We start from the raw sequence: 25,713 nt of genomic DNA on the forward strand, positions 1-25,713 counted from the left end.
GGAAGAGGCAAAATAAAGAGTTTGATGTAAGGTGAAGTGGCAAAAAATAAAGGATGTTTCAGGAAAAATGTTGGCAAGAAAGACTCTTCTGTGGTAGGCTGGACACAGTGGCTCACACCTATAATCCCAGCACTGTGAGAGGCCCAGATGAGTAGATTACTTGAGGTCAGGAGTTCAAGACCAGCCTGGTCAACATGGTGAAACCCTGTCTCTACTAAAAATATAAAAATTAGCCAGGCATGGTGGCACATGCCAGTAATCCCAGCTATTTGGGAGGCTGAGGCACAAGAATCAGTGAACCTGGGAGGCAGAGGTTGCAGTGAGCCAAGATCGCACCACTGCACTCCAGCCTGGGCGACAGAGTGAGTGAAAGTCCATCTCAAACAAACAAAGAAACAAACCTTTAAAAACATTTTTTTTAAAGAAAGACTTGTCTTTGGTTGCAGAATCTGGGGTATCTCAGAATGAAGAATCCTCCTCTGGAGGAGAAGATGAGCTGGGAAGAGTCTATGCATTGGGCCAGGTGGGGATCTGTAATCTTCGAATAAAAAATTCCCCAGCTGGAAATGGAAAGTTCTATAAGACGTCCTAAGATGGCTTATCATTCCACATTTTTAGACCTCAAATCCTGAAGATGGTTACTTCAGAGAGCTGCCTGTTTCTGTCCTTTCTTTATCATTTCCATTTTCTAATAATCAAAAACCTCTAACTAGCCAGTCTGATTGCAGTTTCTTTCTCCTCCAACCCATGCTGAACAAACTACCAAATAAACTTTTCCTAAATACTGTCTGCATTGGGTCTGTCCAAGTTTCCTCAAAAGCCTTCGATGTTTCACGGCCAATGTCTTCCAACGTTATGTCCCCATTTGACCTATTTGTTTCTATTTCCCTAATATTCAGTGTCTGATCTATTCATGTCTACCTCTCCTTCTGTCATCATTGTGCCTGCTTGTCTAATTTTGCTCTTGTTGCCCATGATCTCTTTTTCTCTCCCTCATCCATCCTTCAAGTACCACCACTGATCCTTAAAGCTTTTTCTTATGGCTTTTCAGGCTTAAAAACTACTCTAGGAGTCAAAATCTTGTTTATAAGGTTTAGTAGTTAATTTTCAGTACCACTGAACAATGTTCTAATAAGGTGACTTGTGTTAGTTTCTATTTCTTTCAGATATTAAGTTTTCTGAGGGTTGAGTCTATAATTAATCTTCCTTCTATAGTCCCAAATACCTAAGACCGTTTTAAGACACATAAAAGATCAATAAATAATTGTTGATTGATTGACACTCAAGTCCATAATTCAAATAAACTGTTTCAAGTAAATGTGTGTGTGTGTATTCCTGTTGTTGTTTCAAAAAGTATCTCCTTGATTATAATGAATTTTTTTATTCAAAGAACTGAGAAATATATAATACAAATAAGATAGCAAAGATTTTTAACTATATATGTACATATATATATCTAATTTGTATTACATATATAGTTCCTTATATATATGTAAAACTTCTCTGTAGCCAATTCCTACTTTGCAGTGATTTGAGGCCAGACTGTGAAACTGTGAAATTGGATTCCTTAGGTCATAAACGTGAACCTCCACTGCTAATACTAAACTGAATTCCCACGTTCTTTTGTCAGTAGAGGTGGGAATCAAAGATAGGAATGACATGATAGACACATGGTAAGTAGCAAATCAACATTGACCTAGAGAACAATCCTTGTCCAGTAACTTAAGAGACAAATGCTATCTGATAGGTTACTTCATTGGTATGGTTGATTTTTTGGGACCCTTAAATAAAATTGAGGCAGAGTCTGCAGTGACAGCTTCCCCATTCTCTTCCTGAACATGAAGAGTATATAGATATAATACATCATCGGAAAAGACAATCACAATTTAAAAGCCTTACTTGTTATCTCCCCAACCCTTTCTAAGACAGCTTTCTATAGGCTTCTCTGTATTTACTCATATTATTTTAAGGTTATGGACTCAAATAATACATTAAATTTCAGAAAACCTACTGGGAGTAAATTTCAAGAGCTATCACTTTATTATTATAATCTAGTCTTTGGCATATATATCTAAAGAACAAATGAATATGAATACAAATAAAAGAATACAATGTTTTTCAGAAGAAGCTGAAATAGCTCCATTCTGTATATTTTTAATACTCTGATTCTTATTTTCATGTTATGAAAACTTAACACATAATTTTGTGCCTGTCACACTTAGCAGATGACCAAAAACTGTCATCTTCTGTTTTTCCTGCAATTAATATCATGCAGAATTTAAAAATGTATAGAAGGTACTAAAGGCATGGTATGATTTATATCAAAGAAAAAATGCAGAGCATATAGTTCCTCACATGGGAAATTATTACTGTGGGCTTACATTAAAGAATTAGTTTCAACCTTCTGAAACCCAAAAAGGGTAAAAATACCATAAAAGCCAACAGTTGGGGGGTCCATGTTGACTGTCTCTTCTTCAAACTATATTAGGAAGAGACCAATAACATTAATCTCATCAAATTTCATTAAAGGCAATGAGATTATTAATTTTCATTCTTTTCAGTGGGCATTCTTTAATGTAGCAATTTAGAAGTGAGAAAATTACCATACTCCTTAGTATCTAAACAAAGAAATATTAGTGCAGATATTGCACATTTGAATCTTGAACCATCATATAAAATTAAGATATTTTATGAAACTAATTCATTGGTGACTAGGTTTTAAGAAAGTTCTGGTTTTCTATAGTGCTGATTTTATAACATAGTCTTATTACACAAAGAACTGCCACTCAAGTACTCTAAAGAAATTCAGTCATTACATCAAAAAAAAAGAAAAGAAAATTAAGACAATTCAATTTTAAAGGCAGTCAAACTAATATGCTTCCCATGAGAACATAAGGAAAACAAAGGAATGGTTTTGAGGGAACTTGTTAAATTCTTTTATTAAACAGCCCTGAATGTAACTAGATGAGATTAGCTAGGATCAGAGTTGAGTTGAAGCTAAATGAATTCTATGACAATGTTTTCCTTTCTCTTAAGATTTCTTGAGCACATTGGTCGCCTGAATTAATTGTATGAGGCATAAATTCAGAAGGAAAAAAAGAAAGAAAGAATCCCTGCTAGCATTTAAGGGATAGCAGAGTCCAGGCCACAACCTCCAGAGAATCAATTATTGGTTTCTAGACTTAAACGTTTTGTGTGAAGCATTTTCATCAAAGAATATAAATGAACAAGTCGGAGGTGACCATTTACTTTCATTACTGTTCAAATTCAATACCTTGCCTGACCCAATCTCCTTGATGAAGTTTATGCTCTAATATATGGCAACACTTGTGACATCCAGAGAGCAGCTCTGCCCAGTTAATGGTCATGGTGGCTTCTCCATCTTCACATGCACTAGCAGGCCGTTCAAACAGGGAAATCAAGGCTGCAGTGAAAGCAATTGCTTGAACCTTGACAGAGACATTGAAAGAACAACAATCATGGACAGGATAATTGTTGCAAGAAGATTCTAGGTTATTTTAGTTTAATAAGGAATAGCTATTAACTTAATAAGAATTTCTCCAATATTATTTAAAGGATGCAGGCTGTTTTACTAAAAAACAGAACAATTATTAGTTTGGTGATACAATTACCAAAGGGCAGTCTTTTACTTGTTTTTAAGACACATTTGTCGTTAAAATAGTAAGAATGAAAAGCTTTCACAATTACAAAAGGAAATTGTTCAAATTAGCCTACTTCAGAGGTCACAGACATATTCTAGTTTCATTCAGTAAGTAATAATTTTTCATAGTTTGGGTGAAATTTGATAGGAAGACGAAATCATTGTATCCAATATCTAGGTTTCAGAGCTGCCCTCTCTAATCCTTTTGTTATATGATACAGGCAATGAGCACTCGCTAGGAAATTGGTACTGAGAAACCCAATACTCTATGTAGGAAAATCAGAACAATAAATTTGAAAGCATTTCGAGGGATAAATGTAATCACTTAATATTAAACATTTATTCATATTGGGATCTAATAAATTAAGCATCCTATGGTGAAAAAGGTTAGCAAGATCTTTTTTTCTAAATGAGAAAAGTGAGACTATACACAGACCAAAAAAACAAACAAACTCACACACACAATTAAGATTTGTTTTTGTAAACAAGAAGACAAACTGTGACCTAATCCATCTCTTCCGTGTCCAATGTGCATATAATCCATAATGTAATTAAATTTGGAGGTCACACTCATTGCATTTTAATTTCTATTTTAAACTACAGTTTGATGATTAAATCCATAGTATTCAATCTTAATCTACCCTCACTTACCTTTCCAGTTATATCCCCAAAAGAAAGAATTGATTCATTGGCATCAAGAGGATCATACCAATAATCCATGCAAATTGGTGTTCCTTTAAGGCCTTGGAGTTTGTATTGGCAAGCAAATTCTTCTTTGGACAGCAGATCATAGAAACAAATCTCTTTACTTGTAAAAGCCACTGCTATCTAAAGTAGCAGAGTAGAAAATCAGAAAGTAATTCTGATGGATTTAGCACAATTAATATGCAAAGCAGACATGCCACTCTAATTGCCAAATCAGACTTTGTTCTCTGAGGATCCTTAACAGTATTACAGAAGTAAAGAACAGTGGCACAAATGTACTTTATCCTAACTGTGGAATCTAGTCAAGAAGAAACTTTTCCTATTAGAGGCATTTGAACATGCTTTATTTCCTATCCCTATTCCACACAGTCACCAACATCCCCATCCATGGGAGACTAGACCACTAATCACATAGGAGAGACTAAGGCACAGAGATATAGCAACATACAATCATACCAGAAACTTTACAAACCATGTTTTATGATGCAAGTAGAGACTTTCATGGAAATCATTTGATACAGACTCTATAAGTAGCTTTATCCAAAGTCAGAGAAAATCCTAAAGGCTATTTTAGAAAGGGGAAAATATTTAACAACATAAAAATAAGTCAATAGAAAATGCCTCTGTGGAGATGCACACATTGGATTTACTAGAAAAAGACTTCAATTCAACTATTATACATATGTTCAAACAACTAAACAAACCAAGATCTAAAGAAGTAAAGGAAAGTATGTGGCTGGGTGTGATGGCTCATGCCTGTAATCCCACCACTTTGAGAGGCCAATGCAGGAGGATTGCTTGAGGCCAGGAGTTCAAGAACAGCCTGGGCAACATAGTGAGACTCCCATCTTTAAAAAAAAAAAAGAAAGAAACAAATGAGAATGATGTCTCATCAAATAGAGAATTTTAAGAAACATGCATAAATTATTAAAATCACCATTCTGCCAATCTTTGCCCTTTAATTGGAGTTGTTAGTCCATTGATATAATTACTGAAAAGGTAAGATTTACATCTGCCATTTTTCTAACAATACAGCCCCATAATACAGAAGCAAAAACTAAAATTATTGAAGACAGAGTAGCCATTTCAATAATAACAGTTGGATATTTCAATACTCTACTTTCAATGATGGATAGAACAACTGAGCTGAAGATCAGTAAGAAAATGAAGACTTGACAAACACTATAAACCAACTAGATCTAATGTGTGTCTAAAGAACACTCCATTCCAACGTCAGCAGGATGCATTTCTTCTCAAGTGCACATGGCACTTTCTCGAGAGTAGACCATATATTAGGTGATAAAGCAAATCTCAATACATTTAAAAGATTTGAAATTATATAAATTATATTCTCCAAACACAATGGAATGAAATTAGAAGTTTCATTCAACAAAATAAAATTTGGGAAATTCACATCTACATGGAAATAAAACAACACACTTCTAAGTAACCAATGGGTCAAAGAAGAAATCACAAAAGACATGAGAAAATACATTCAGATGAATGAAAACAAAAACACAACATACAAAAAACTTATGGCACACAGTAAAAGCAATGTCTAGAGTAAAATTTATATTTGCAAACATCAATCTAAAAAAAAATTCTGAAATCATAACCTAACTTTCCATCTTAAGAAACCAGAAAAAGAAGAGCAACCTAAACCCAAAGCCAGCAGAGGGAAGAAAAAAATAAAAATTAGTACAGAAATAAAACAGAGAATGAAAAAGCAATAGAGAAAAACAATGAAATCAAATTAGTTCTTTGAAAAGATAAACAAAATTAGCAAAATCTTAGCTAGACTAACCAAGAAAAAAAGAGATGATATAAATTATTAAAATCAGAAATAAAAGAGTGGACAGTACCATCAACATTGCAGAAATAAAAAAGTATTAGTAAGATAATAAAATAATTATATGCCAAGAAATTAGTTAACATTTATGAAATGGATAAATTCCAGGAAAAAAAACTATGTAAACCAACTCAATAAGACAGAAAATATCAACAGAACTATGACGAATGAAAGATTAAATTAATAGTCAAAAAAAGTGTCACAAAGAAAATCCTCAACTAGATGTCTTCACTGATAAATTCTACCAAATGTTTCAAGGAAAATAATACCAATATTTCTCAAACTCTTCCAAAAAATTACAGCAAAGGTAACACTTCCCAAATCATTTTATCAGGCCAGGATTATCCCAATACTGAAACCAGACAAAGACATCATAAGAAAAGAAAACTGCAGATCTATACCTCTTACGAATATAAATGTAAAATGTATACTGAACTAAATACTAGCAAAGAGAATTCAGCAACATACAAAAAAGTTTACACATCATAGCAAAGTAATATTTATCCCAGGAATGCAAGGTTTGTCTAACATACAAAAATCAATCAATGTAATACATCATATTAATGGAATAAAAGGCAAAAGCTATATGGTAATCTTAGTAGATGTAAACAATGCATTTGACAAAATCCAACACATTTTCATGATAAAAACACTCAACAAACCAGGAATAGAAGAGAATTTCTTCAACCTCATAAACAGCATGTACAACAACAACAAAAATCCTACAGCTGACATCATACATATTGGTGAAAAAATAAATACATTCCCCATAAGATCAGAAACAAGACAAGGATGTTCATTCTCATCACTTCTATTTAATATGGTATGGAATTTCTAGCCAGATAAATTAAGCAAGAAAATGAAATTTTAAAATGTCAATATTGAAAAGGAGGAAGTTAAAATAGCTCTCTATATCTATTTGGAGATAACATGATATTATATATAGGAAATTTTAGAAATACTCAAAAACACTACAGAACTAACACATGACTTCAGAAAGATGCAGAATATATTATCATTTTTGAAAAATCGATTGTATTTCTATACAATGAACAATCTGAAAATGAAATTACCAAAGGCAGTGTTAAGAGAATATAAAAACTGAGATGCAGTTTTTGCAAAGTATCCATCTGATAAACCTATCTATATACATATATAAATATAAATAGAATATATAAAAACTCTCGAAACTCAATAATAAGAAAACAATCCTAATAAAAAATGGGAAAAGATTTGGATAGACATTTTGCAAAAGAAGATGTACAGGTAGCAAACCAGCACATGAAAGTATGCTTAACATTATTAGTCACTAGGTAAATATGAATTAAAGCCACAACAAGATATAAATGCAGGCCTTTTAAAATGGCTAAAATTAAGAGAAAAAATAACTGATCACACCAAATGTTTGTGAGGCTATATCCACAAAATGGAAGGCTGCAGAGCAATAAAAAAACTAGTGGTATACCTCAAAACATGGATAATTCTCAAAATAGTTATGCCATGTTAAAAAAAAAGAAAAGAATAAAAGGAGTACACACAGTATGGTACCAATTATACAAAACTCTAGAAAATCCAAATTTATCTATAGTGACCAAAAGCAGATCACTGCTTGCTTAACAAAAAAGGGATCGGGGGAGTTACAAAACACTGCAAGGAAAATTTTGAGGGTGATTAATATGTTCATTGTCTTCTTCGTACTTTTGATTTTTCACAGGTCATGTATGTGTTAAAATCTATCAGCTTGGGACAATTTCATATGTGCAGTGTATTTTGTGTAACTATATTTCAATAAACCTGTTTTAAAAAGAAAAAAAAGCAACATTCTTTAAGATTCTATATTGAGTAAGCACAAAAGAAAGGCTAAGATTTTAGTTCAGTGCTGAAAAGAAGAAACAGTGCAACACAAATATTATATGAAAATAACAGAATACTGCACATAGATATAAAAAAATCATCTGGACTAGAACTATCTTTTAATTCATACAAGTTAAATATTAGCACCAGATACTTAGCAAAAAGTAACTGGATCCAATGTCAGCAGCCACTGTGCAGACAGCAAAGACCGAAGCATAGGCCCGAAGTTGGGCTGCCTCAGTTTACAAATCTTGGCAACCCTGATTACACCCTGGGTGACTGAGGGCAAATTATACAACTTCTCTCTGCTCAGTCTCTCACTTGTAAATTCCCTCTCATTTGTAAAGAGGGAATAATATCTACTCCATGGTGATTTTGAGAGGATGAATAGATCAGGGCATAGGAAGCTACTGAGGATGAGAGTGATTTATGGTTCCAAACAATAGAGCATACGTTTTCCCACTAAAAATAACTTGCCCTTTTGGAGAAATGCTGATTTTAGGTCTGGCATAGGAAATATACAAGATGATTCTGGAACATTTTGTCACACCAGGAAACAAAGAAGTTTTCAAGTGCTGTCAGGATTATAAAAAGACTCAGAAGCCGACTTGCATTGTTCCCACTCTCTAAAGAGGGTACAATTTTTGGTATAAGATAACGATTCAGCAGATTAAAACAAATAAAAAATTTTAAACCCATGATTTTTCAATTATACTGATAATAATAATAATAGCATTCATTGTTTATCTTTACAGAATATTAGAAAACCAGCTCATTATTTTGAAAACCGGCAAACAAAAGTGAAAAATTAGGCATTTATTCTGCCCTTAATTTGTACCACATGATAACTGAACAATTAATGGGGTTATTTCTTTCTTATAGAGGTATTCTAGCTTAAAGGAAAAGGAAACTGTGAAATTAGAATATCATCTTCTGACCCTTAAAAAATTCATGGATCTAGGAATAATCAGCAACAACTGCTAACATCTGAAGAAGAGGAAGAACCAGGTATTTAATACCTACTGACTGAAGAAAACATAACCACCTATTCTAAACAAACTAACCACTCTGCAACTATGCAAGGCTTTACACTTGACCACTAATTCACTAGAAAAATCAGGGAATGGCTGGACAGATTAAACAACACCAGGTAGACACAATCTGTGAAATCCAGACTGTGGAAAATTCTAAAGGACAAAACTTGGTTTCTTTAACAAAAACATCAACAGCAACAGCCAAAATTTGCAAAAAAAAAATTAAGAAAAAAGAAAAGCACGTATATCAAAATAGACATATTAACCATTCACAATATTTGGACCTTATTCAGATCTTCATCGAAACAAACTATTAATAAGACAATCAGGAAAATATGTACATGACTGGATATTTCATGATATTAAGAAAATATTGCTATGGATATTAAGTGTGGTAGTGGTATTTTGGCTATGCTAAAATAGAGACATATTTTAGAAATACAGAAATATTTACAGATGAAATAATATGATGTTTTGGATCTTAAGGGGGAGGTATAGATGAAACAAGATTAGCCGTGAATTGAAAATGATTGAATACTAGGTACATCAGTTTTCTAATACTATTCTCTCTGCTTGTGCATGCATTTGAAAATTTTCATAGTAAAATCCACCATCTGCTTAATATAAAATATTAGCAATATGGATAGTTCAAGCTCCAACCTTCCCCATTAAAATCATTTTACTTACAGTATGTTGTCTTTCTGAGAGGTATTGGTATATGAAGATGATTAGACCGAGTGGGCCCTATCTATTAGAATGAAGACACTGACTAGTACAGTGATCAAAATTAGATAAGCAGTTCCCCTTAATTGCATTGAATCCTGCCATGCACTATAATAGCCTCTCAGCTCTACATATAGATCCACAATCCTGCTGTAAACTATACAGGAGTAAAGTCCTTATAAGCTAATAATGAAGCATGGCCTCATTGAAGACAGAGCCAGGAATCTGAGTCATCAGCCACAGTGTCATTACAAGGCACCCAAGAAAACAGCTTGGGAAATCGTGTAGTTTTGGCACTACCTGTTCTCCCTCCAGGTCAGGAGAAAGCCACCAAGAGTAGTGCAGCTTTCTGTTACTGCTAGCCAGGAGCCCTGCCCCATAACTTTTTCCTCTTTTACAAGCAGTACATTTTTTTTATAAAGAGTCTGTACCTTGTTTACATTTTCCAGAGAAACCAGACTTGTCACCCACAGGTGTTTGAGTTTGGTGGCATCTGAAGTGATGGGGAATGTTTCTTGCAGCTTTAAATGCTCTCCCCAGATTGCCAATAAACCTTCTTTACTAATTGTCAGATAATGACTTGAATTTTTTAAGAAAATTACTTTTTGAATGGTGTCCTTGTGTTTTACTGGGAGGAATTCAAGGTCCTTCCACTGGGGCACCACAGTTGCCTTTGCTCGTTCGTCTTGCTCATAAAGCTCTAGCAGTATAAATGAAGTCAGCTTTTCCCAATTAATGAAGCCGTCTTGGGCCACATCCACTTTGTCGAAGAGCTCCCCGTATTCTTCCTTCGTGCCCCAACCAACAATCTCTGTCATCTTCTGCGTGAAGTCTTCTCTGGACATACAAATGATTTTCCTTGGCTCTGGGGACTAGAAACAGGAATCCAAAAACAATAATGAGACAACAGTGAAATCATCATATGCACGAGAGCACTGTGCTACCCACAAAGGTGAATTTAATCAGCAATTCTGCCAACATGAAAAGAAAAATATTTTTTGCTTCATAACAGTAATATACTCAAGTGAACTTAAGCTGGGGAGCAAGTAACTGACAGGACTAGAGACTAACATTCTTAATCACAAAAAGTCAATCACAAAAGTCCTTATATCAGGAAGAATAAGGCAGGAGAATATGTGATGATGGAAGCATGGAATGATGTGAGGCTGCGAGCCAAATAATTCAGGTTACCTCTATTTACGCTAGAAAAGGCAAGGAATGGTTCTCCCCTAGAACCTGCAGAAGAAAGACAATCCTGACAACCTGATTTTATCCCTGTAAAACCCATTTGGGGCTTCTGAACTCCAGAACTGTACATTAATATATTTGTGTGTTTTAAGTCATGGTTTTTGGTAATTAGTTACAGCAGCAATAGAAATTAATGCAGGCATATCTCTTTTTGTTGCATTTTTCTTTATTGTACTTTGCCGATATTGTGATTTTTACAAATTGAAGGTTTGTGGCAACCTTGCAAGTCTATCAGTGCCATTTTTTCAATAGCATCCCTACTTCGTATCCCTGTGTCACATTTTGGTAATTCCTATAATATTTAAAACTTTATTATTATTATTATTATTATATCTGTTACGGTGATCTGTGATCAGTAATCTTTGATGTTACTACTGTAATTGTTTTGGGGCACCATGAACCACACCCATACAAGATAGCAAACTTAATTCATGAGTGTTGTGTATGTTCTGATTGCTGCACCAATCAGTCATTCTGCTTTCCCTCTCCCTTTCCTTGGCCTCCCTATTTTTTGAGATGCAAAAATATTGAAATTGAGCCAATTAATAACCCTACAATGGCCTCCAAATGTTTAAGTAAAGTCGGAGTTTCACATCTCTCACTTTAAATCAAAAGCTAAAAATGATTAGGCTTAATGGGGAATGCATGTCAAAAGCTGAGAGAGGCTGAAATCTAGGCCTCTTGCACAAAACAGCCAAGTTATGAATGTAAAGGAAAAGTTCATGAAAGAAAAGTGCTATTCCTTTGAACACATGAATGATAAGAAAATTAACCAGCCTTACCGCTGCTGTGAAGAAATTTTAGTGGTCTGGATAGAAGATCAAACCAGGCACAACATTCCTTTAAGCCAAAACCTAATACAGAGCAAGGCCCTAACTTTCCTTAATTTTTTGAAGGCAGAGAGAGGTAAGGAACTTTCAGATGAAAAGTTGAAAGCTGGCAGAGATTGATTCATGAGGTTTGAAGAAAAGAAGTCATCTCTACAACATAAAAGTGCAACATGAAGAAGAAACTGCTGATGTGGAAGCTGCAGCAAGTTATCTATAATCCCTAGCTAAGATAACTGATGAAGGTGGCTACACTTAACAATACATTTTCAGTGTAAATGAAACAGCCCTATTTGGAAGAAGATGCCATTTAGGACTTTCATAGCTGAGAGAAAAAGTCATGCCTGGCTTCAAAGCTTCAAATGACAGACTGACTGTCCTGTTAGGGGCTGATGTACCTGGTGAGTTTAAGCTGAAACCAACGCTCATTTACTATACCCAAAAATCTCTGAGGCCTTTAGAATTATGCTAAATCTGGCTGGGCACAGTGGCTCATGCCTACAATCTCAGAACTTTGGGAGACTGAAGGGGAGGACTGCTTGAGCCCAGAGTTTGAGAAAAGACTGAGCAACATAGTGAGACTCCATCTCTACAAAAAATAAAAAAATGAGTTGGGCATCATGAGCCTGTAGTCTTAGTTACTTGGGAGACTGAGGTAGGGATGTCACTTAAGCCTGGGAGATAGAGGCTGCAGTGAACCGTGATTGTGCCACTGCACTCCAGCCTGGGCAACAGAGCAAGGCCCTGTTTCTGTGCTCTATAAGTGAAACAACAAAGCCTGAATTACAGCACATATGTTTACAGCATGGTTTATTGAATATACATGGTTTACTGAATATACAGCGTGGTTTACTAAAGCCCACTGCTAAGACGTACTGCTTTGAAAAAATATTCCTTTTAAAAGGGTGCTGCTCCACCATGTCGCTGGTGGCTCAAGAGCGCCAACAGAGATGTACAAGGGGATTAATATTGTTTTTATGCCTGCTAACACAATGTACATTCTGCAGCCCATACATTAAGAAATAACTTCAACTTTCAATTCTGATTATTTAAAAAATATCTTTTGTATGGTATAGCTGCCATGGACAGTGATTCCTCCGGTGGATGTGAGCAAAGTAAATTAAAAACCTTTTGGAAAGGATTCACTAGAATGGCATCATTTCAGATGCCATTAAGAATATTCATAATTCATGGGAGGAGGTCAAAATGTCAAAATTAACAGGAGTTTGGAAAAAAGTTGATTCCAACCCTCATGGAAGACTTTGAGGGGTTCAAAACTTAGATGAAGAAAGTAACTGCGGATGTGGTAGAAATGACAAGAGAACTCGAATTAGAAGTGGAGCCTGAAGATGTGACTGAATTGCTGCAATCTCATGATCACACTTAAATGGATGTGGAGTTGCTTCTTATAGATGAGCCAAGAAAGTTGTTTCTTGAGGTGGAATCTATTCCTGTTGAAGATGCTATAAACATTGTTGAATGACAACAAAGATGTAGACTATTAAATAAACTTAGTTGATAAAGCAGTGGCAAGTTTTGAGAGTATCGACTTCAATTTTGAAAGAAATTCTATTGGGAGTAAAACACTGTGAAATAGATCTCATGCTACAGAGAAATCTTTCATAAAAGGAAGAATCCATCGATGTGGCAAACTTCACTGTTACCTTCTTTAATGAAATTGCCACAGCCGCCTCAACCATCAGCAACCACCACCCTGATCAGTCAGCAGACGTCAACATCAAGGCAAGACCCTCCACTAACAAAAACATTACCTCTCGCCAAAGGCTCAGATGATTGTTAGTATTTTTTAGCAATAAAGTATTTTTTAATTAAGATATGTACAGTTTTTTAGATATGTGCTATTGGACATTTAATACCCTACAGTATAGCTTAAATATTTATCTTTCATTTGCTCTAGGAAACAAAGAAATGTGTGTGACTCACTTTATCCTGATACCCACTTTACTGCAGTGGTCTGGAACCAAATCTGCAGTATCTCCGAGGTGTGCCTGTCAAGTGGTTGATGAAAATTGAGTGAATCCCTGAAGAGTGCTTAGTGAAGCCAGTAAAATTACCCCATGGTGAAACTTTAATCAAAGGGCAATAATTTAACTTCTATACATATGCCATTACAAAGAACAGCGAAGCCACATGCAATTGATTCTTGCTGTTCGTGGTAGCTATATTCTGTAAAGTCTCTGAGAACACTAAATTAGCAGATACTGAACCATTGCTCTTACAGGAAACACAGGATTAAGTTTCTGCAAACCTCTGCACAACTGCTCACTACATAATTTTGTTTTATGTGTGTTTCTGTTGAAAGACATCTTATTTAATACATTGTTAACTAATCACAATTAAATTCATAGCCAACAGCATCACAACGCGTGCCTGAATGAAGCTAACTTGTGTATCTTCTCAGTAAGACATATCACAGCTTTCTCAGGCTTAGGAACACTAGCCAGCACTCCACCACCACACCTGGGGGCCATTTTAAACAATGAAATCCACAACAATAAGCACAACATGTGAAAAACGTGGCACTAAAGAGATGTTAAAAACAATGAGATCACTTGGACATAGGGTGGGGAACATCACACACGGGGGCCTGTCAGGGGGTGGGGAGCTGGGGGAGGGATAGCGTTAGGAGAAATAACCTAATGTAAATGATGAGTTGATGGGTGCAGCAAACCAACATGGCACATGTATACCTACATATCAAACCTGCATGTTGTGCACATGTACCCTAGAACTTAAAGTGTAATAAATAAAAAAAGAAAAAAGAAATTGCCATGTGGTAAAAAGTAAATAATTTAAAAAAGAGATGTTAAAAAGGATGCTTGTTTACAATATGAGAGCTGGAACAAGAAAGCAGAGTGTTGCCTTGTTTGATCTCTGCTTGGAATGTACACATTGGGAGACTCAAACTTTTTGCCACTCTGCACATGTCTGAGAAGGATCATTGAAGTGCCATGAGTATTGATTTGGGGATTAATAAATTTTAGGAAGTAGGCAAATTTGCAAGTATAAAACTCACAAATAATGAAGATTAACTGTATTTCAAGCAAATATTTAGCTTCACATTGATGGGCTGTTTAGTTCAGTGGGATTCATTATGAGAGAATAAACTTTTCCCACCACGTCAAAGTGAGAGTCAGGCCTGGAAGAAGCACTAGAGGCAACATATTGTGGAGCAGGTCAAACCAATGTAGGTTTAAGCCTGGTTCCACCAGAGATTGTGAGAACTACTGGCAAGGTACTTCGCTGCTAAGCCATAATTTCCCATCTGTAAAGTAGGTAAAGCCGTATCAGTTGCAAGAAAATTGTTATGAAGATTAGCTGAGATAACAGAGGTTAGTTTAATGGAGGTTAGTCCAGGCACTTAACTAATTAAAATAACTTTCTGAAAAATAATTGATATCAAGCCCTTTGAACCAGCCACAAGTTAATTATTCTTATCTTTGTTCAGTTACTTGTAGTCTAAAATGTTTAGATAGCTGGACATTTTTTAGTGACCCAGATTTTAAGGGTAGAGAAAGAAACGTGGTCCTAAAAGTGTTCCATCTGTGTCGAAACTGCAAACTATTTCTGAAAAATAAGGCAATGTGGATTTTTATTTTAAACTATTACATAATGGCATCAATCAATCTCTTAGATTGTCTCATCAATAAAACAACATTTAAAAGCAGGATCTCTGTATTTTCTTCCTGTGAGCTGGTAGCTTATTTTTTATTTCTAAGAACAAGCAACTACTCGGACAAATATCAAAACAATTTCTTTTTTGCATTTAAGAATGTAGAATTAGAAACAAATTGTAAATGACAAATTTTCTTTCCCAAAGTGATATAAGCAATCAACTATATACTTTTCTACACATTGATAATACCAATATCCACTGGGGAAAGAGACAAGAAATATACTTAGGTTATGAAATTTGACCAAAAAGTACAACTGTATGATATCCCTGGCAGTTCTGTTACCAATTGTTCACCCATTAGCTTGTTAAGTTTGAAAATGAAACTATGTTTTTGCCATACCTCCAGTTAAAATCTAGCAGTTTGTTTTTCCTAAAAAATCCTAACTTTTTTCAAGAAGCATGATGTTTTGATTAATATGTTATTAATTCTATCATATGCCAACTTGAATAAATTAGTTAAATGTACAATTAAGGTAATTGATCTTTTATACAAGCTTAAAAGCACAAATGCATTAACTTTTACCACACAATTAATTCTTGTTTTATCAGTGGCTCCCACCCTCTGGAACTGGAATTAATTCATCCATCTCATCATACTATATATATCATACACTGTGGTTGGGAAATTGTGTGGTAGTGAAGAAGGTGGAGCTCTAAGTCTTAGCCCCAATCATGGCACCTCTAAGTAGGAATAATAATAACGAATTCCTAGTGCTGTTATGAGGATCTATTCATAATTTAATGTACATATAGCACATGGGATAATTTAACGTATAGATGGCACATTTATACTGAATAAATATTAATGCCTTGCTGAAGGGTTTAGAGAATAGAAGAATTATAAATTGAGTCATCATGTCAGCAATGACGGTTTTCTGAGAATTTAGTCAAACTCGTGTGTGTGTGTGTGTGTGTGTGTGTAAGGCTTTGGAGGTGTTCATAATTAATGTCTACCAGGGTGGCTAGCTGCTAACTAGATACTTCTTAGAGATTTCTTAGGAGCCCAGAGAATAGGTGCAGGAGACTGTACCAGCAGAATGGTCTGAAATCCTCTGCTTCTATGACTATTACCATCATAGCAGCAGATGCTAGTTTTTGTCTTAAAAAGAAACAACTGTACACACTGTTTCAGCTGCTCTTCCTCAAAGGCACAAATAGAAAGCTGTCCTAAGTGAGCCTAGTGAGAGTAGTTTACCTGTTCCCAGAACCATGGCTCTTTCACATATACAAGAGCGACATTTCATCCATGTGAGTAATCCCAGCTTCTGTCTTGTCTTTAGCCACTCGTAGTGCTGCTCTGTGAGCCAAATATCCCCATCCTGGACTTGGCAGAAAGTAATTCCACAGAAAGAAAGCAAAGATACCCTTTCAATCTAAAAAATGAACTTGCATATAGCATCATTTAGTTGCAACAAACTCTTAGTTTGCATTAGATTCAATACTGAATGGCGAAATAATTTACCATTGAGCTCTCTTTAGGGATATACATAGATATGCATACATAGACACACATCTTTAAATTAGTGCTAATTTAGTTAATGTCTGGGTTTTATGCCTGGATTTGACACACAACATTTGTATGCCCTTAAGCCAGTCATGACCTCTCTCAGGGTTTGCATGAAGTACCAATAAGATAATCTGTATGAAGGCCATCTTCTTTACATTAGGCAACTCTATTCAAGATTAATTATTGTTGACACATCTACAACAGTACAAATTCACAAGTATACACTTAATATAGATAGGGAAATATTGGGAATTTAGGAAATTTTACTTCATTATAAAACATAGAGCATAAAATAATTCTCATTTCCTTCAATGAAAAGTTTAATTACTATGGCTTTAATAAAACCTTTATTATTCCAGTAAACAATGTGTTCCCATTCAAATGTAGACTTTCAAATAAAAACTGCTTAATAGTGTTTTAAAGATATATCCTTTGATTCTTATTAATCTATATTATCTATATGGTCTTTTTGAGGTAATAATTAGTACCCATGCCTCTGTTAGAACTCGTCTTCTAATAAAGGTGAAAAGTATATGAGCCATTAGAAAACATAATCTCATTCAGCTCTTCCTGGTACAATGTTTGTACATTTATTTTGCTACATCTATTTAACTGCTAAGAAAATAACCAGTTATTAAATTGTCTACAATTGTTGTTGCAAGAGCCAGAAAGCTAATATACTCAGAATGTCCAGCTGATTATATCACTAGACACATCTTTAGACCTTTTGAAAATGTTCCTGTCTTCCTGAAATCTTTTCAAAGAATATTCTGAAAATCATTTCCTTTTGCCTAAAAAGCATGTTTTGCAGTTACAGTCAGTTCTAGTGAGCTGCCTGTCTATTTAGAAAAAGCATAAACTCTAAAATTTCATTTAGCTCTGAGCTTTGTAAGATTTGGATTTAGCCATAACTTATATGAAAACTGAGCTCTAATCGTAAGTGCAAAATTTTAAAAAAAACCTTGAAACTTGACAGGCATTTTTGTCATTAAGAAGAGATCGTGTGCCATTGGCAACATGTGAGTGTGCCAACATACTTTTACAAATGTTTATTTTTTTGCACAAAAGAATCCATGCTTATTATAGAAAATGAAGATAAGTTAAAAATTAAAATCATTTATAATGCCATCAGCCTTTCAGATTTATTTCTAGACAGAAACAGAAATGACCACTTATTATTTACAAAATAGTGTCATGATGTACATACATATCTTACTATGTTGCTTTTTCCACTTATATCATACCATAAAGCTATGTGTCTTATAATATATAGGTCTTTGTTACTATTTTTAATGGCTGCACAATATTTTATAGAGAAGACATACAATTATTTATAACCCCATTATTTAAAATTTCAATTGTTTCCAATGCGTTACAGTTTTATATAAACAACCCAGCAACATATATATATTCCTACATACACATCATTGCTAAGCTGTCCAATTATTTCCTAAGGCAAATTCTCTAGAAGCATAATTACTGAATCAAAGAATTTACATGTCCTGAAGGGATTTTTTATATATTTTGCCAAATTATCTTCTAAAAGGTTAAATAAATTTACATTCCCATCAACAAAGTAGGAGGTTGCCTGTACTCAAGACCCTCATAAAGGTGGGGTATTATCCTTCTTAAGACTTATTGATTGGTTGCTAAAGTATAGTTCTATTAATCATAAGCCTAAATATTACATACTTTCTGGAGGAAAAATATATTTCTAAAGCAGACATTTTATCTTTCAAAATCTGCCAACCCTTAGAAATGTTGTTTATATTTTTTGTCCCCTCTTTCCAATAGCGTATTTCATAATGAAATGAGAAAAGAAATACTTTCTTATCTCCTACTCTGCAAATAAGAACTTGACCAAGACAAGATAAAAGTCCCAGGTTAACACTATTGAGAGAGCACAATCCACATTGGTCTGGGTATTTTCCCGTCTGTCAAAAGTTGGCAGTGGGTTAGCATTTCACTGACCAGAGGTTTACTGCCCTTAAGTCATTGGTGAGTATTTGTTTCCAGATCCTGAAAATAAATGTCAAATGATGAGTTGTAAGCCACTGGGAGAAATACGTCCATCCATCCTTCCACCCATTGATCTACTCATTAATAAATATATATTAAAGATGTATACCATATAAAGCAGCACCACGTAGGTATACTTATTAGTTCAGTCAACAGATATTTATTAAGTGTCTGTTCCATGCCAAACATTATTCTAAGCACTCACCACTAAATTTTTAAATTTTTTTTTATTTCCATAGGTTTTTGGGAAAGAGGTGGTATTTGGTTACATGAGTCAGTTCTTTAGTGGTGATTTGTGAGATTTTGGTGCACCCATCACCCGAGCAATATACACTGAACCCAATTTATAGTCTTTTATTCCTCAACCCCTTCCCGCTCTTTTTCCCTGAGTCCCCAAAGTCCATTGAATCACTCTTATGCCTTTGCATCCTCTTAGCTTAGCTTCCACTTATGACTGAGAAATACGACGTTTGGTTTTCTAGTCCTGAGTTACTTCACTTAGAATAATAGTCTCCAGTTACATTGAGGTTGCTGCAAATATGATTAATTCATTCCTTTTTATGGCTGAGTAGTATTCTATTGTGTGTGTATATATATATATATTTATATATCACAGTTTCTTTATCTACTTGTTGATTGATGGGCATTTGGGTGGCTTCCACATTTTTGCAATTTCAAATTGTGTTGCTATAAACATGCGTGGGCAATATCTTTTTGGTATAATGACTTCTTTTCCTCTGGGTAGATATCCAGTAGTAGGATTGCTAGATCAAATGCTAGTTCTAAAGAATCTCCACACTGTTTTTCATAGTGGTTGTACTAGTTTGCATTTCCACCAGCAATGTAGAAGTGTCCCCTTTTCACTACATCCATGCCGACATGCATTAGTTTTTGATTTTTTGATTATGGTCATTCTTGCAGGAGTAAGGTGGTATCACATTGTGGTTTTGATTTGCATTTCCCTGATCATTAGTAATGTTGAGCATTTTTTTCATATGATTGTTAGCCATTTGTGTATCTTCTTTTGAGAATTGTCTATTCATGTCCTTAGCCCACTTTTTGATGGGATTGTTTGTTTTTTTCTTGCTAATTTGTTTGAGTTCATTGTAGATTCTGGACAATAGCCCTTTGTCAGGTGTATAAAGTGTGAAGATTTTCTCCCACCCTGTGAGTTGTCTGTTTACTCTGCTGACTGTTCCTTTTGTTATGCAAAAGCTCTTTAGTTTAATTAAGTCCAGCTATTTATCTTTGCTTTTATTACATTTGCTTTTAGGTTCTTGGTCATGAAATCCTTGCCTGAGCCAACGTCTGGAAGGGTTTTTCCAATGTTATGTTCTACAATTTTTATAGTTTCAGGTCTTAGATTTAAGTCTTTGATCCACCGTGAGTTGATTTTTGTACAAGGTGAGACATGAGAATCCAGTTTCATTCTCCTACATGTGGCTTGCCAATTATCCCAGCACCATTTGTTGAATAGGATGTTCTTTCCCTACTTTATGTTTTTGTTTGCTTAGTTGAAGATCAGTTGGCTGTAAGTATTTGGCTTTATTTCTGGGTTCTCTATTCTGTTCTGTTGGTCTATGTGCCTATTTTTATACAAGTACCATGCTGTTTTTGGTGACTATGGCCTTAAAGTGTAGTTTGAAATCAGGTAATGTGATGCCTCCAGATTTGTTCTTTTTGCTTAGTCTTGCTTTGGCTATATGGGCTGTTTTTTGGTTCCACATTAATTTTAGGATTGTTTTTCCTAGTTTTGTGAAGAATAATGGTGGTATTTTGATAGGAATTGCTTTGAATTTGCAGATTGCTTTTGGCAGTATGGTCATTTTCACAATATTACTTCTACACATCCATGAGCATGGGATGTGTTTCCATTTGTTTGTGTCATCTATGATTTCTTTCAGCAGTGTTTTGTAGTTTTCCTTTGTAGAAGTCTTTCACCTCACCTCCTTGGTTAGGTATATTCCTAAGTATTTGATTTTTTCTTTTGCAGCTATTGTAAAAGGAGTTAAGTTCTTGATTTGATTCTCAGCTTGGTTGAAGTTGGTGTATAGGAGTGCTACTGATGCATGTACATTAATTTTGTATCTGGAAATTTTGCTGAATTCTTCTATCAGTTCCAGGAGCTTTTTGGAGTAGTCTTTAGTGTTTTCTATTTATAGAGTCATATCATCAGCAAACAGCAACAGTTTGACTTCCTCTTTACCAATTACTTTGAACAAGATGACAAGATCAATGCTCTTTGAATATGTACACTTCAGTGTAGAGACTAGGTGTGCTGGTTACTAATAACACATGTTTTTAGGTTATCGAAAGTTATAAGAAAGTAACAAGCATCACATTAACTATTGTTTTTCCTAATTTTAAATGGAATATAGCCTTTAAGCATGCTGAAACATTCCATTAAAAGGTATCTTGTATGGACTGGATACCTTTCCATAATTTTGAAGTTGTCTGATTTTATTGCATATCATTAGAATCCTGCAATGCTTTTTCTCTCTACATGAAAAATTGCTCATAATAGGATCTCAAAATTTTATTTTCTTCATAACCTGCTAGTTTTATCAACCACTTCACCAAAATTAATATTTCTTTTGTCAGACATTCAGCATGATTTTTCTTTAATGTTCCATGACAGCGGAATGAGTATACACTATCAAAATGCAGCCTTTTCCCCATAACTATAATTAAATTTAAAATTAACATGCTAGTTTCTCATGCTTCATTCTGTTGTACTTGCCTCAATTTCCCTTGGTTACAAAGCATATTGGTTATGAATATGTATTAGGGTTTGCTGTCAAACTCTGTGAACGTCTCCTGGAGCAGAAGATTAGATATGTTATTGCAAAACAGATGCATCTGTTTATATCATCCCCTGCAATTTTTACCTACTAATGAACATTTATGAGAAAGTGAACAACAGAACAGAGAAAATTACTCTGCTAGTCAAGGTCCATAGCGCTCTTTTTTTCTTGCTTCAATAGATTTTAGTAGAATTTAATTTTCATTTATACTATACTATCAATTATTCAAGAGCTCACCAATTTGAATAAAGTTAAAGTTTTGTAACTAACAATGACACAGACCTTGACTGAATTTAAGGTTCGGAACCAAACTCTCACAAGCCAAAAATTCAACATTTCGATTTCCTATCCAGTTGGTGAATTAAAAGTTAATTGAAGCTGAAGGGGGAAAAAATCAATAAATCTTTCTCTTTTAAATAAAGATGATCATCACCCCGAGAAATATAATTGTTCTTATTAATTTTCTCTAAGTCTTGAAATTCTTCAGTATCTGCTATACATCTAAAGTGATGCTTATCACTATCATCTTTTGTGCCTAGGCTAAAAACTTGGGGGAATAAGCCTGACCAGTGAAATGGTGCAGCCAACAGAGAACTGAGCTTCATTGATTTTCATTTGGAAATCTCAATGTAGCAATACAAAGATATACTTTTTAAAATTGCTGTTCTTTTGTTAGAGACCATGATTATGGCAAAGAAGTTTATGCATCCATAGGATCATAGATTAATACCATGTCGGAGCTAGAAGAAAGTTTAGATAATCTACACCAAACCCTTCATTTAAAAGGAAGAAACTGATGTTCAGGCTTATTAAGAAAAGACTTCTCTGAGGTCACGTAGTTCACTATTAGCAGAAACAGACTAGAACCAAGAATTTCCAATTCTTAACCACTTTTACCACAATTCAAATATATTGGCTTCAACAAAATCTGATTTTCTTTAGGATAACACAGTCATCAACAAACCAGAAAAATATGAAGTTGGAATGTATACTCCCAAATAATTTCATACTGTTTTGATAAAAGCTATCTATTTAGAAGCCTAAAGCTTTATAATGATATACTTACATTTCACATATAAACTTTGAATCGATAAGATAAACATAAAAAGTCAGAAAGATTCTAATCCAGGTTCTGAGGGGATCCTTTTCACCAAACTGTCAGCAATTTCTTGCTGTCACATCCTTCTCAAACCAAAGATCCAACTTCAACCAATCTCTGGTAATTATCTTCATTCTTTTGTTCTGCCATCCTTTCATCCCAGATATCTGGCAAAACACAGCACTGGAAAAGCATCCTCTCTGTGCCTATACCCAGGCTGCTGAACACTAATGGATAGGGCAGAATGATGTCACCACAACAAAATAAATGATCTCCAACCTCAAATGTCCTTCTATACTACTAGGAATCCTTCCATGTTTTCTTGCTGAACTCTCACTCTTATTCTCTACTTCTTTCAAACTCCTACTTTATCATTTCCCTTCCCTTCCTAATAAAGAAATTTCACTTCTAACTCACAAGGAAAAGGAACGAAAGAAAGAGAATGAAAAGGGGGAGAAAGAAATGGAGGAATCAATTAGATAGAAATGTCCTCAATGTTTTTGCACCCACATATATAATGACCTATATCTGCAGCCATCTCCTTCTCCCCTGTGACAGCAGAACTTCTGTGTTCTGGATACATCCTTCTCCCACCACCTGGAGAATCTCTTCTATTGTTATTCTTTCTTGTTCTCTATTGACTCCTTTTCATCAGCATTTAAACATGATCAAGTCATTCGAATTATTAACCATCTTCCCTTGACATTGCCGTCTGTTTTTTGCTACTGTCTCATCCTTTCACAGCCAACTTGAAATAATCATGTTCTCACATTGTCTCAATTTCTTTACCTCCAGCTTACTCAACCTATTGCAATCCAGCAGCTCCACTGAAGCTGCTCTTAACAAGAAGACCAAAAATCCCGTGGCTAAACATTTCAATACATTTTTTTCTGGTTCTCATCTGATAAAAGTGAAAATGTACCAAGTTAATGTTTGGTGCCAAAATATCTTTGTTTGAGAAAATACCTTGAGATTCCCATTTAGTTGGAAAATGAAAGCTGAGTTATGTGCAACACCCCAATCAAGAAAGAACAGGGATCAAGCTGCTGTAAAAAAGAGGAAAATAATTTGGTATTTGTTTTTATTGCTTTTTTTATTTGATTAGACAGAGGGAGAGAGAAGGAAATGGTGGTTGAAATGGGAGGTGGAAAGGATGGGAGACTCCAAGATGGCAGAGGGTTGCATGGTAATAAAGTGCCATCGAGAAAACCCCACAGGCAATATGGCTAAAATTATTTTAATAATGGAAGTGTCCGTGTGTTTCTGACATATTTCCCACTCCGACCCACACACCTACTTCCCAAAAACCTTCAGTTGCATCTACTCAACTTGTAAATGCTTTCTGAATGGAAAGTCCTGAATAACTACATAAGGAGCTGAGTCTCAGGCATGTGTTAATCTGATAGAGAACAGAGATGGCAGCTGCAATGGAAGGCAGGCAGAGGTGATTTTACATTTGCAGAAATTTGGAAAGGGCTTTGGATTTCCAATATTATGGCATAAGGGTTCGAGCCAATGATTCCATATCTCCAAATTTGGAAGGCTCCCACCCATGAGTTATGTGTTTTTAATATGTATATCTGCAGAATTTGCCTCTGTTGACTCTTCCCTACTTCTAAGAACATTTGCTTTCCTTGGTTTACATTGTACTGTGTTTCTCAGCAACACTTCTGATCACTCCTTCTCAGTATCTCTTTTAAGTACCACCTTTTCTGTGGTACTTACGGAAAGGTAAGATAAAGATAAGATAAGGGAAGATAAGATAAGATAGGGTAAGATGTTGGTATATCTTAGCTTTTGGCCCTATGACCTGTTCTCTTCCCACATCATATACCCTAGCGATTTATATGACCCAATTTCTTAGGCTTCAAACATGGTCTAATTGCTGAGAATGCCCAAAGAAATATCTTTATCTAGACCTGTCTTCTGAGCACTAAACCGTTATATCCTATTTCCCTTCTGGATATATTAACTTGGAAGTCCTATATAGATAATTCAAATCAACATGTCTAAATAACAATTCATTTTCCCTCAGAAATAATCTTTCTTCCTCTTTTTCTTAGATTTAAATATTTTCAGAATTAAACACTGGGGGAAAACACAGCCTACAGGTCCATGAATATGACAGAGGTTGAATGAACCAAACTACATTTAACAAAAGAGTATAATACAGCTGTTAAACAAATGAAAATACTCTCTACCAACTTATATGGAGATACATTGTTAATCAAATACAATTAAAATGCCACAGAGAATAAATGTATGCTACATTTTATGTGAGAGAGAAGAAAAGGTAAAAAAAAAAAAATACACATAGACATACATGTATTTAAAAAACAGAACCACAGAAAAAAAATTTCAGAAGTTAATGAAAATGGTTATCAAGGCAGAATGAGAGGATGGGAAGAAAAGGATAGGGAAGAGAGTAAAATTTTTCTAAGTATGCATTTTTATACCATTTTGACTTGTTAACTATAAAAATGTTGCATATAGTCAACGAAATAAAATCAAAACAAAGATTTTTTTAAACTCTAAAATTTAACATGTATATATATTAACCTAACTATGTAACAAGCTTACACAACCACACAGTAAGAGAAATTAATTTTAGTATCATCTATAAGCCCAGTTCTCTAACCCATGCACCCGTAATGCAATATAATGCAAAAAAACTGCAAATAAGTCT

At 34.7% G+C, this 25,713-nt stretch overlaps 1 protein-coding gene across 2 annotated transcripts in view; it reads right to left on the reverse strand.

The window, feature by feature from the left end:
* The window catches only part of WDR49 (WD repeat domain 49), a 174,344-nt gene that overhangs the window by 136,260 nt on the left and 12,371 nt on the right, over nt 1-25,713 (reverse strand). For both annotated transcript variants that reach the window (XM_030822787.1, XM_030822786.1), the window contains exons 3-5: nt 10,258-10,698; nt 4,313-4,489; nt 3,275-3,449 (exon numbers count right to left, since the gene is read on the reverse strand). In XM_030822787.1, coding sequence (XP_030678647.1) covers nt 3,275-3,449; nt 4,313-4,489; nt 10,258-10,698 — 793 coding nt within the window. The remainder of the gene's footprint in view (nt 1-3,274; nt 3,450-4,312; nt 4,490-10,257; nt 10,699-25,713) is intronic.

Source organism: Nomascus leucogenys, chromosome 11 (genome assembly GCF_006542625.1).
Source record: "Nomascus leucogenys isolate Asia chromosome 11, Asia_NLE_v1, whole genome shotgun sequence".
Classification (NCBI taxonomy): domain Eukaryota; kingdom Metazoa; phylum Chordata; class Mammalia; order Primates; family Hylobatidae; genus Nomascus; species Nomascus leucogenys.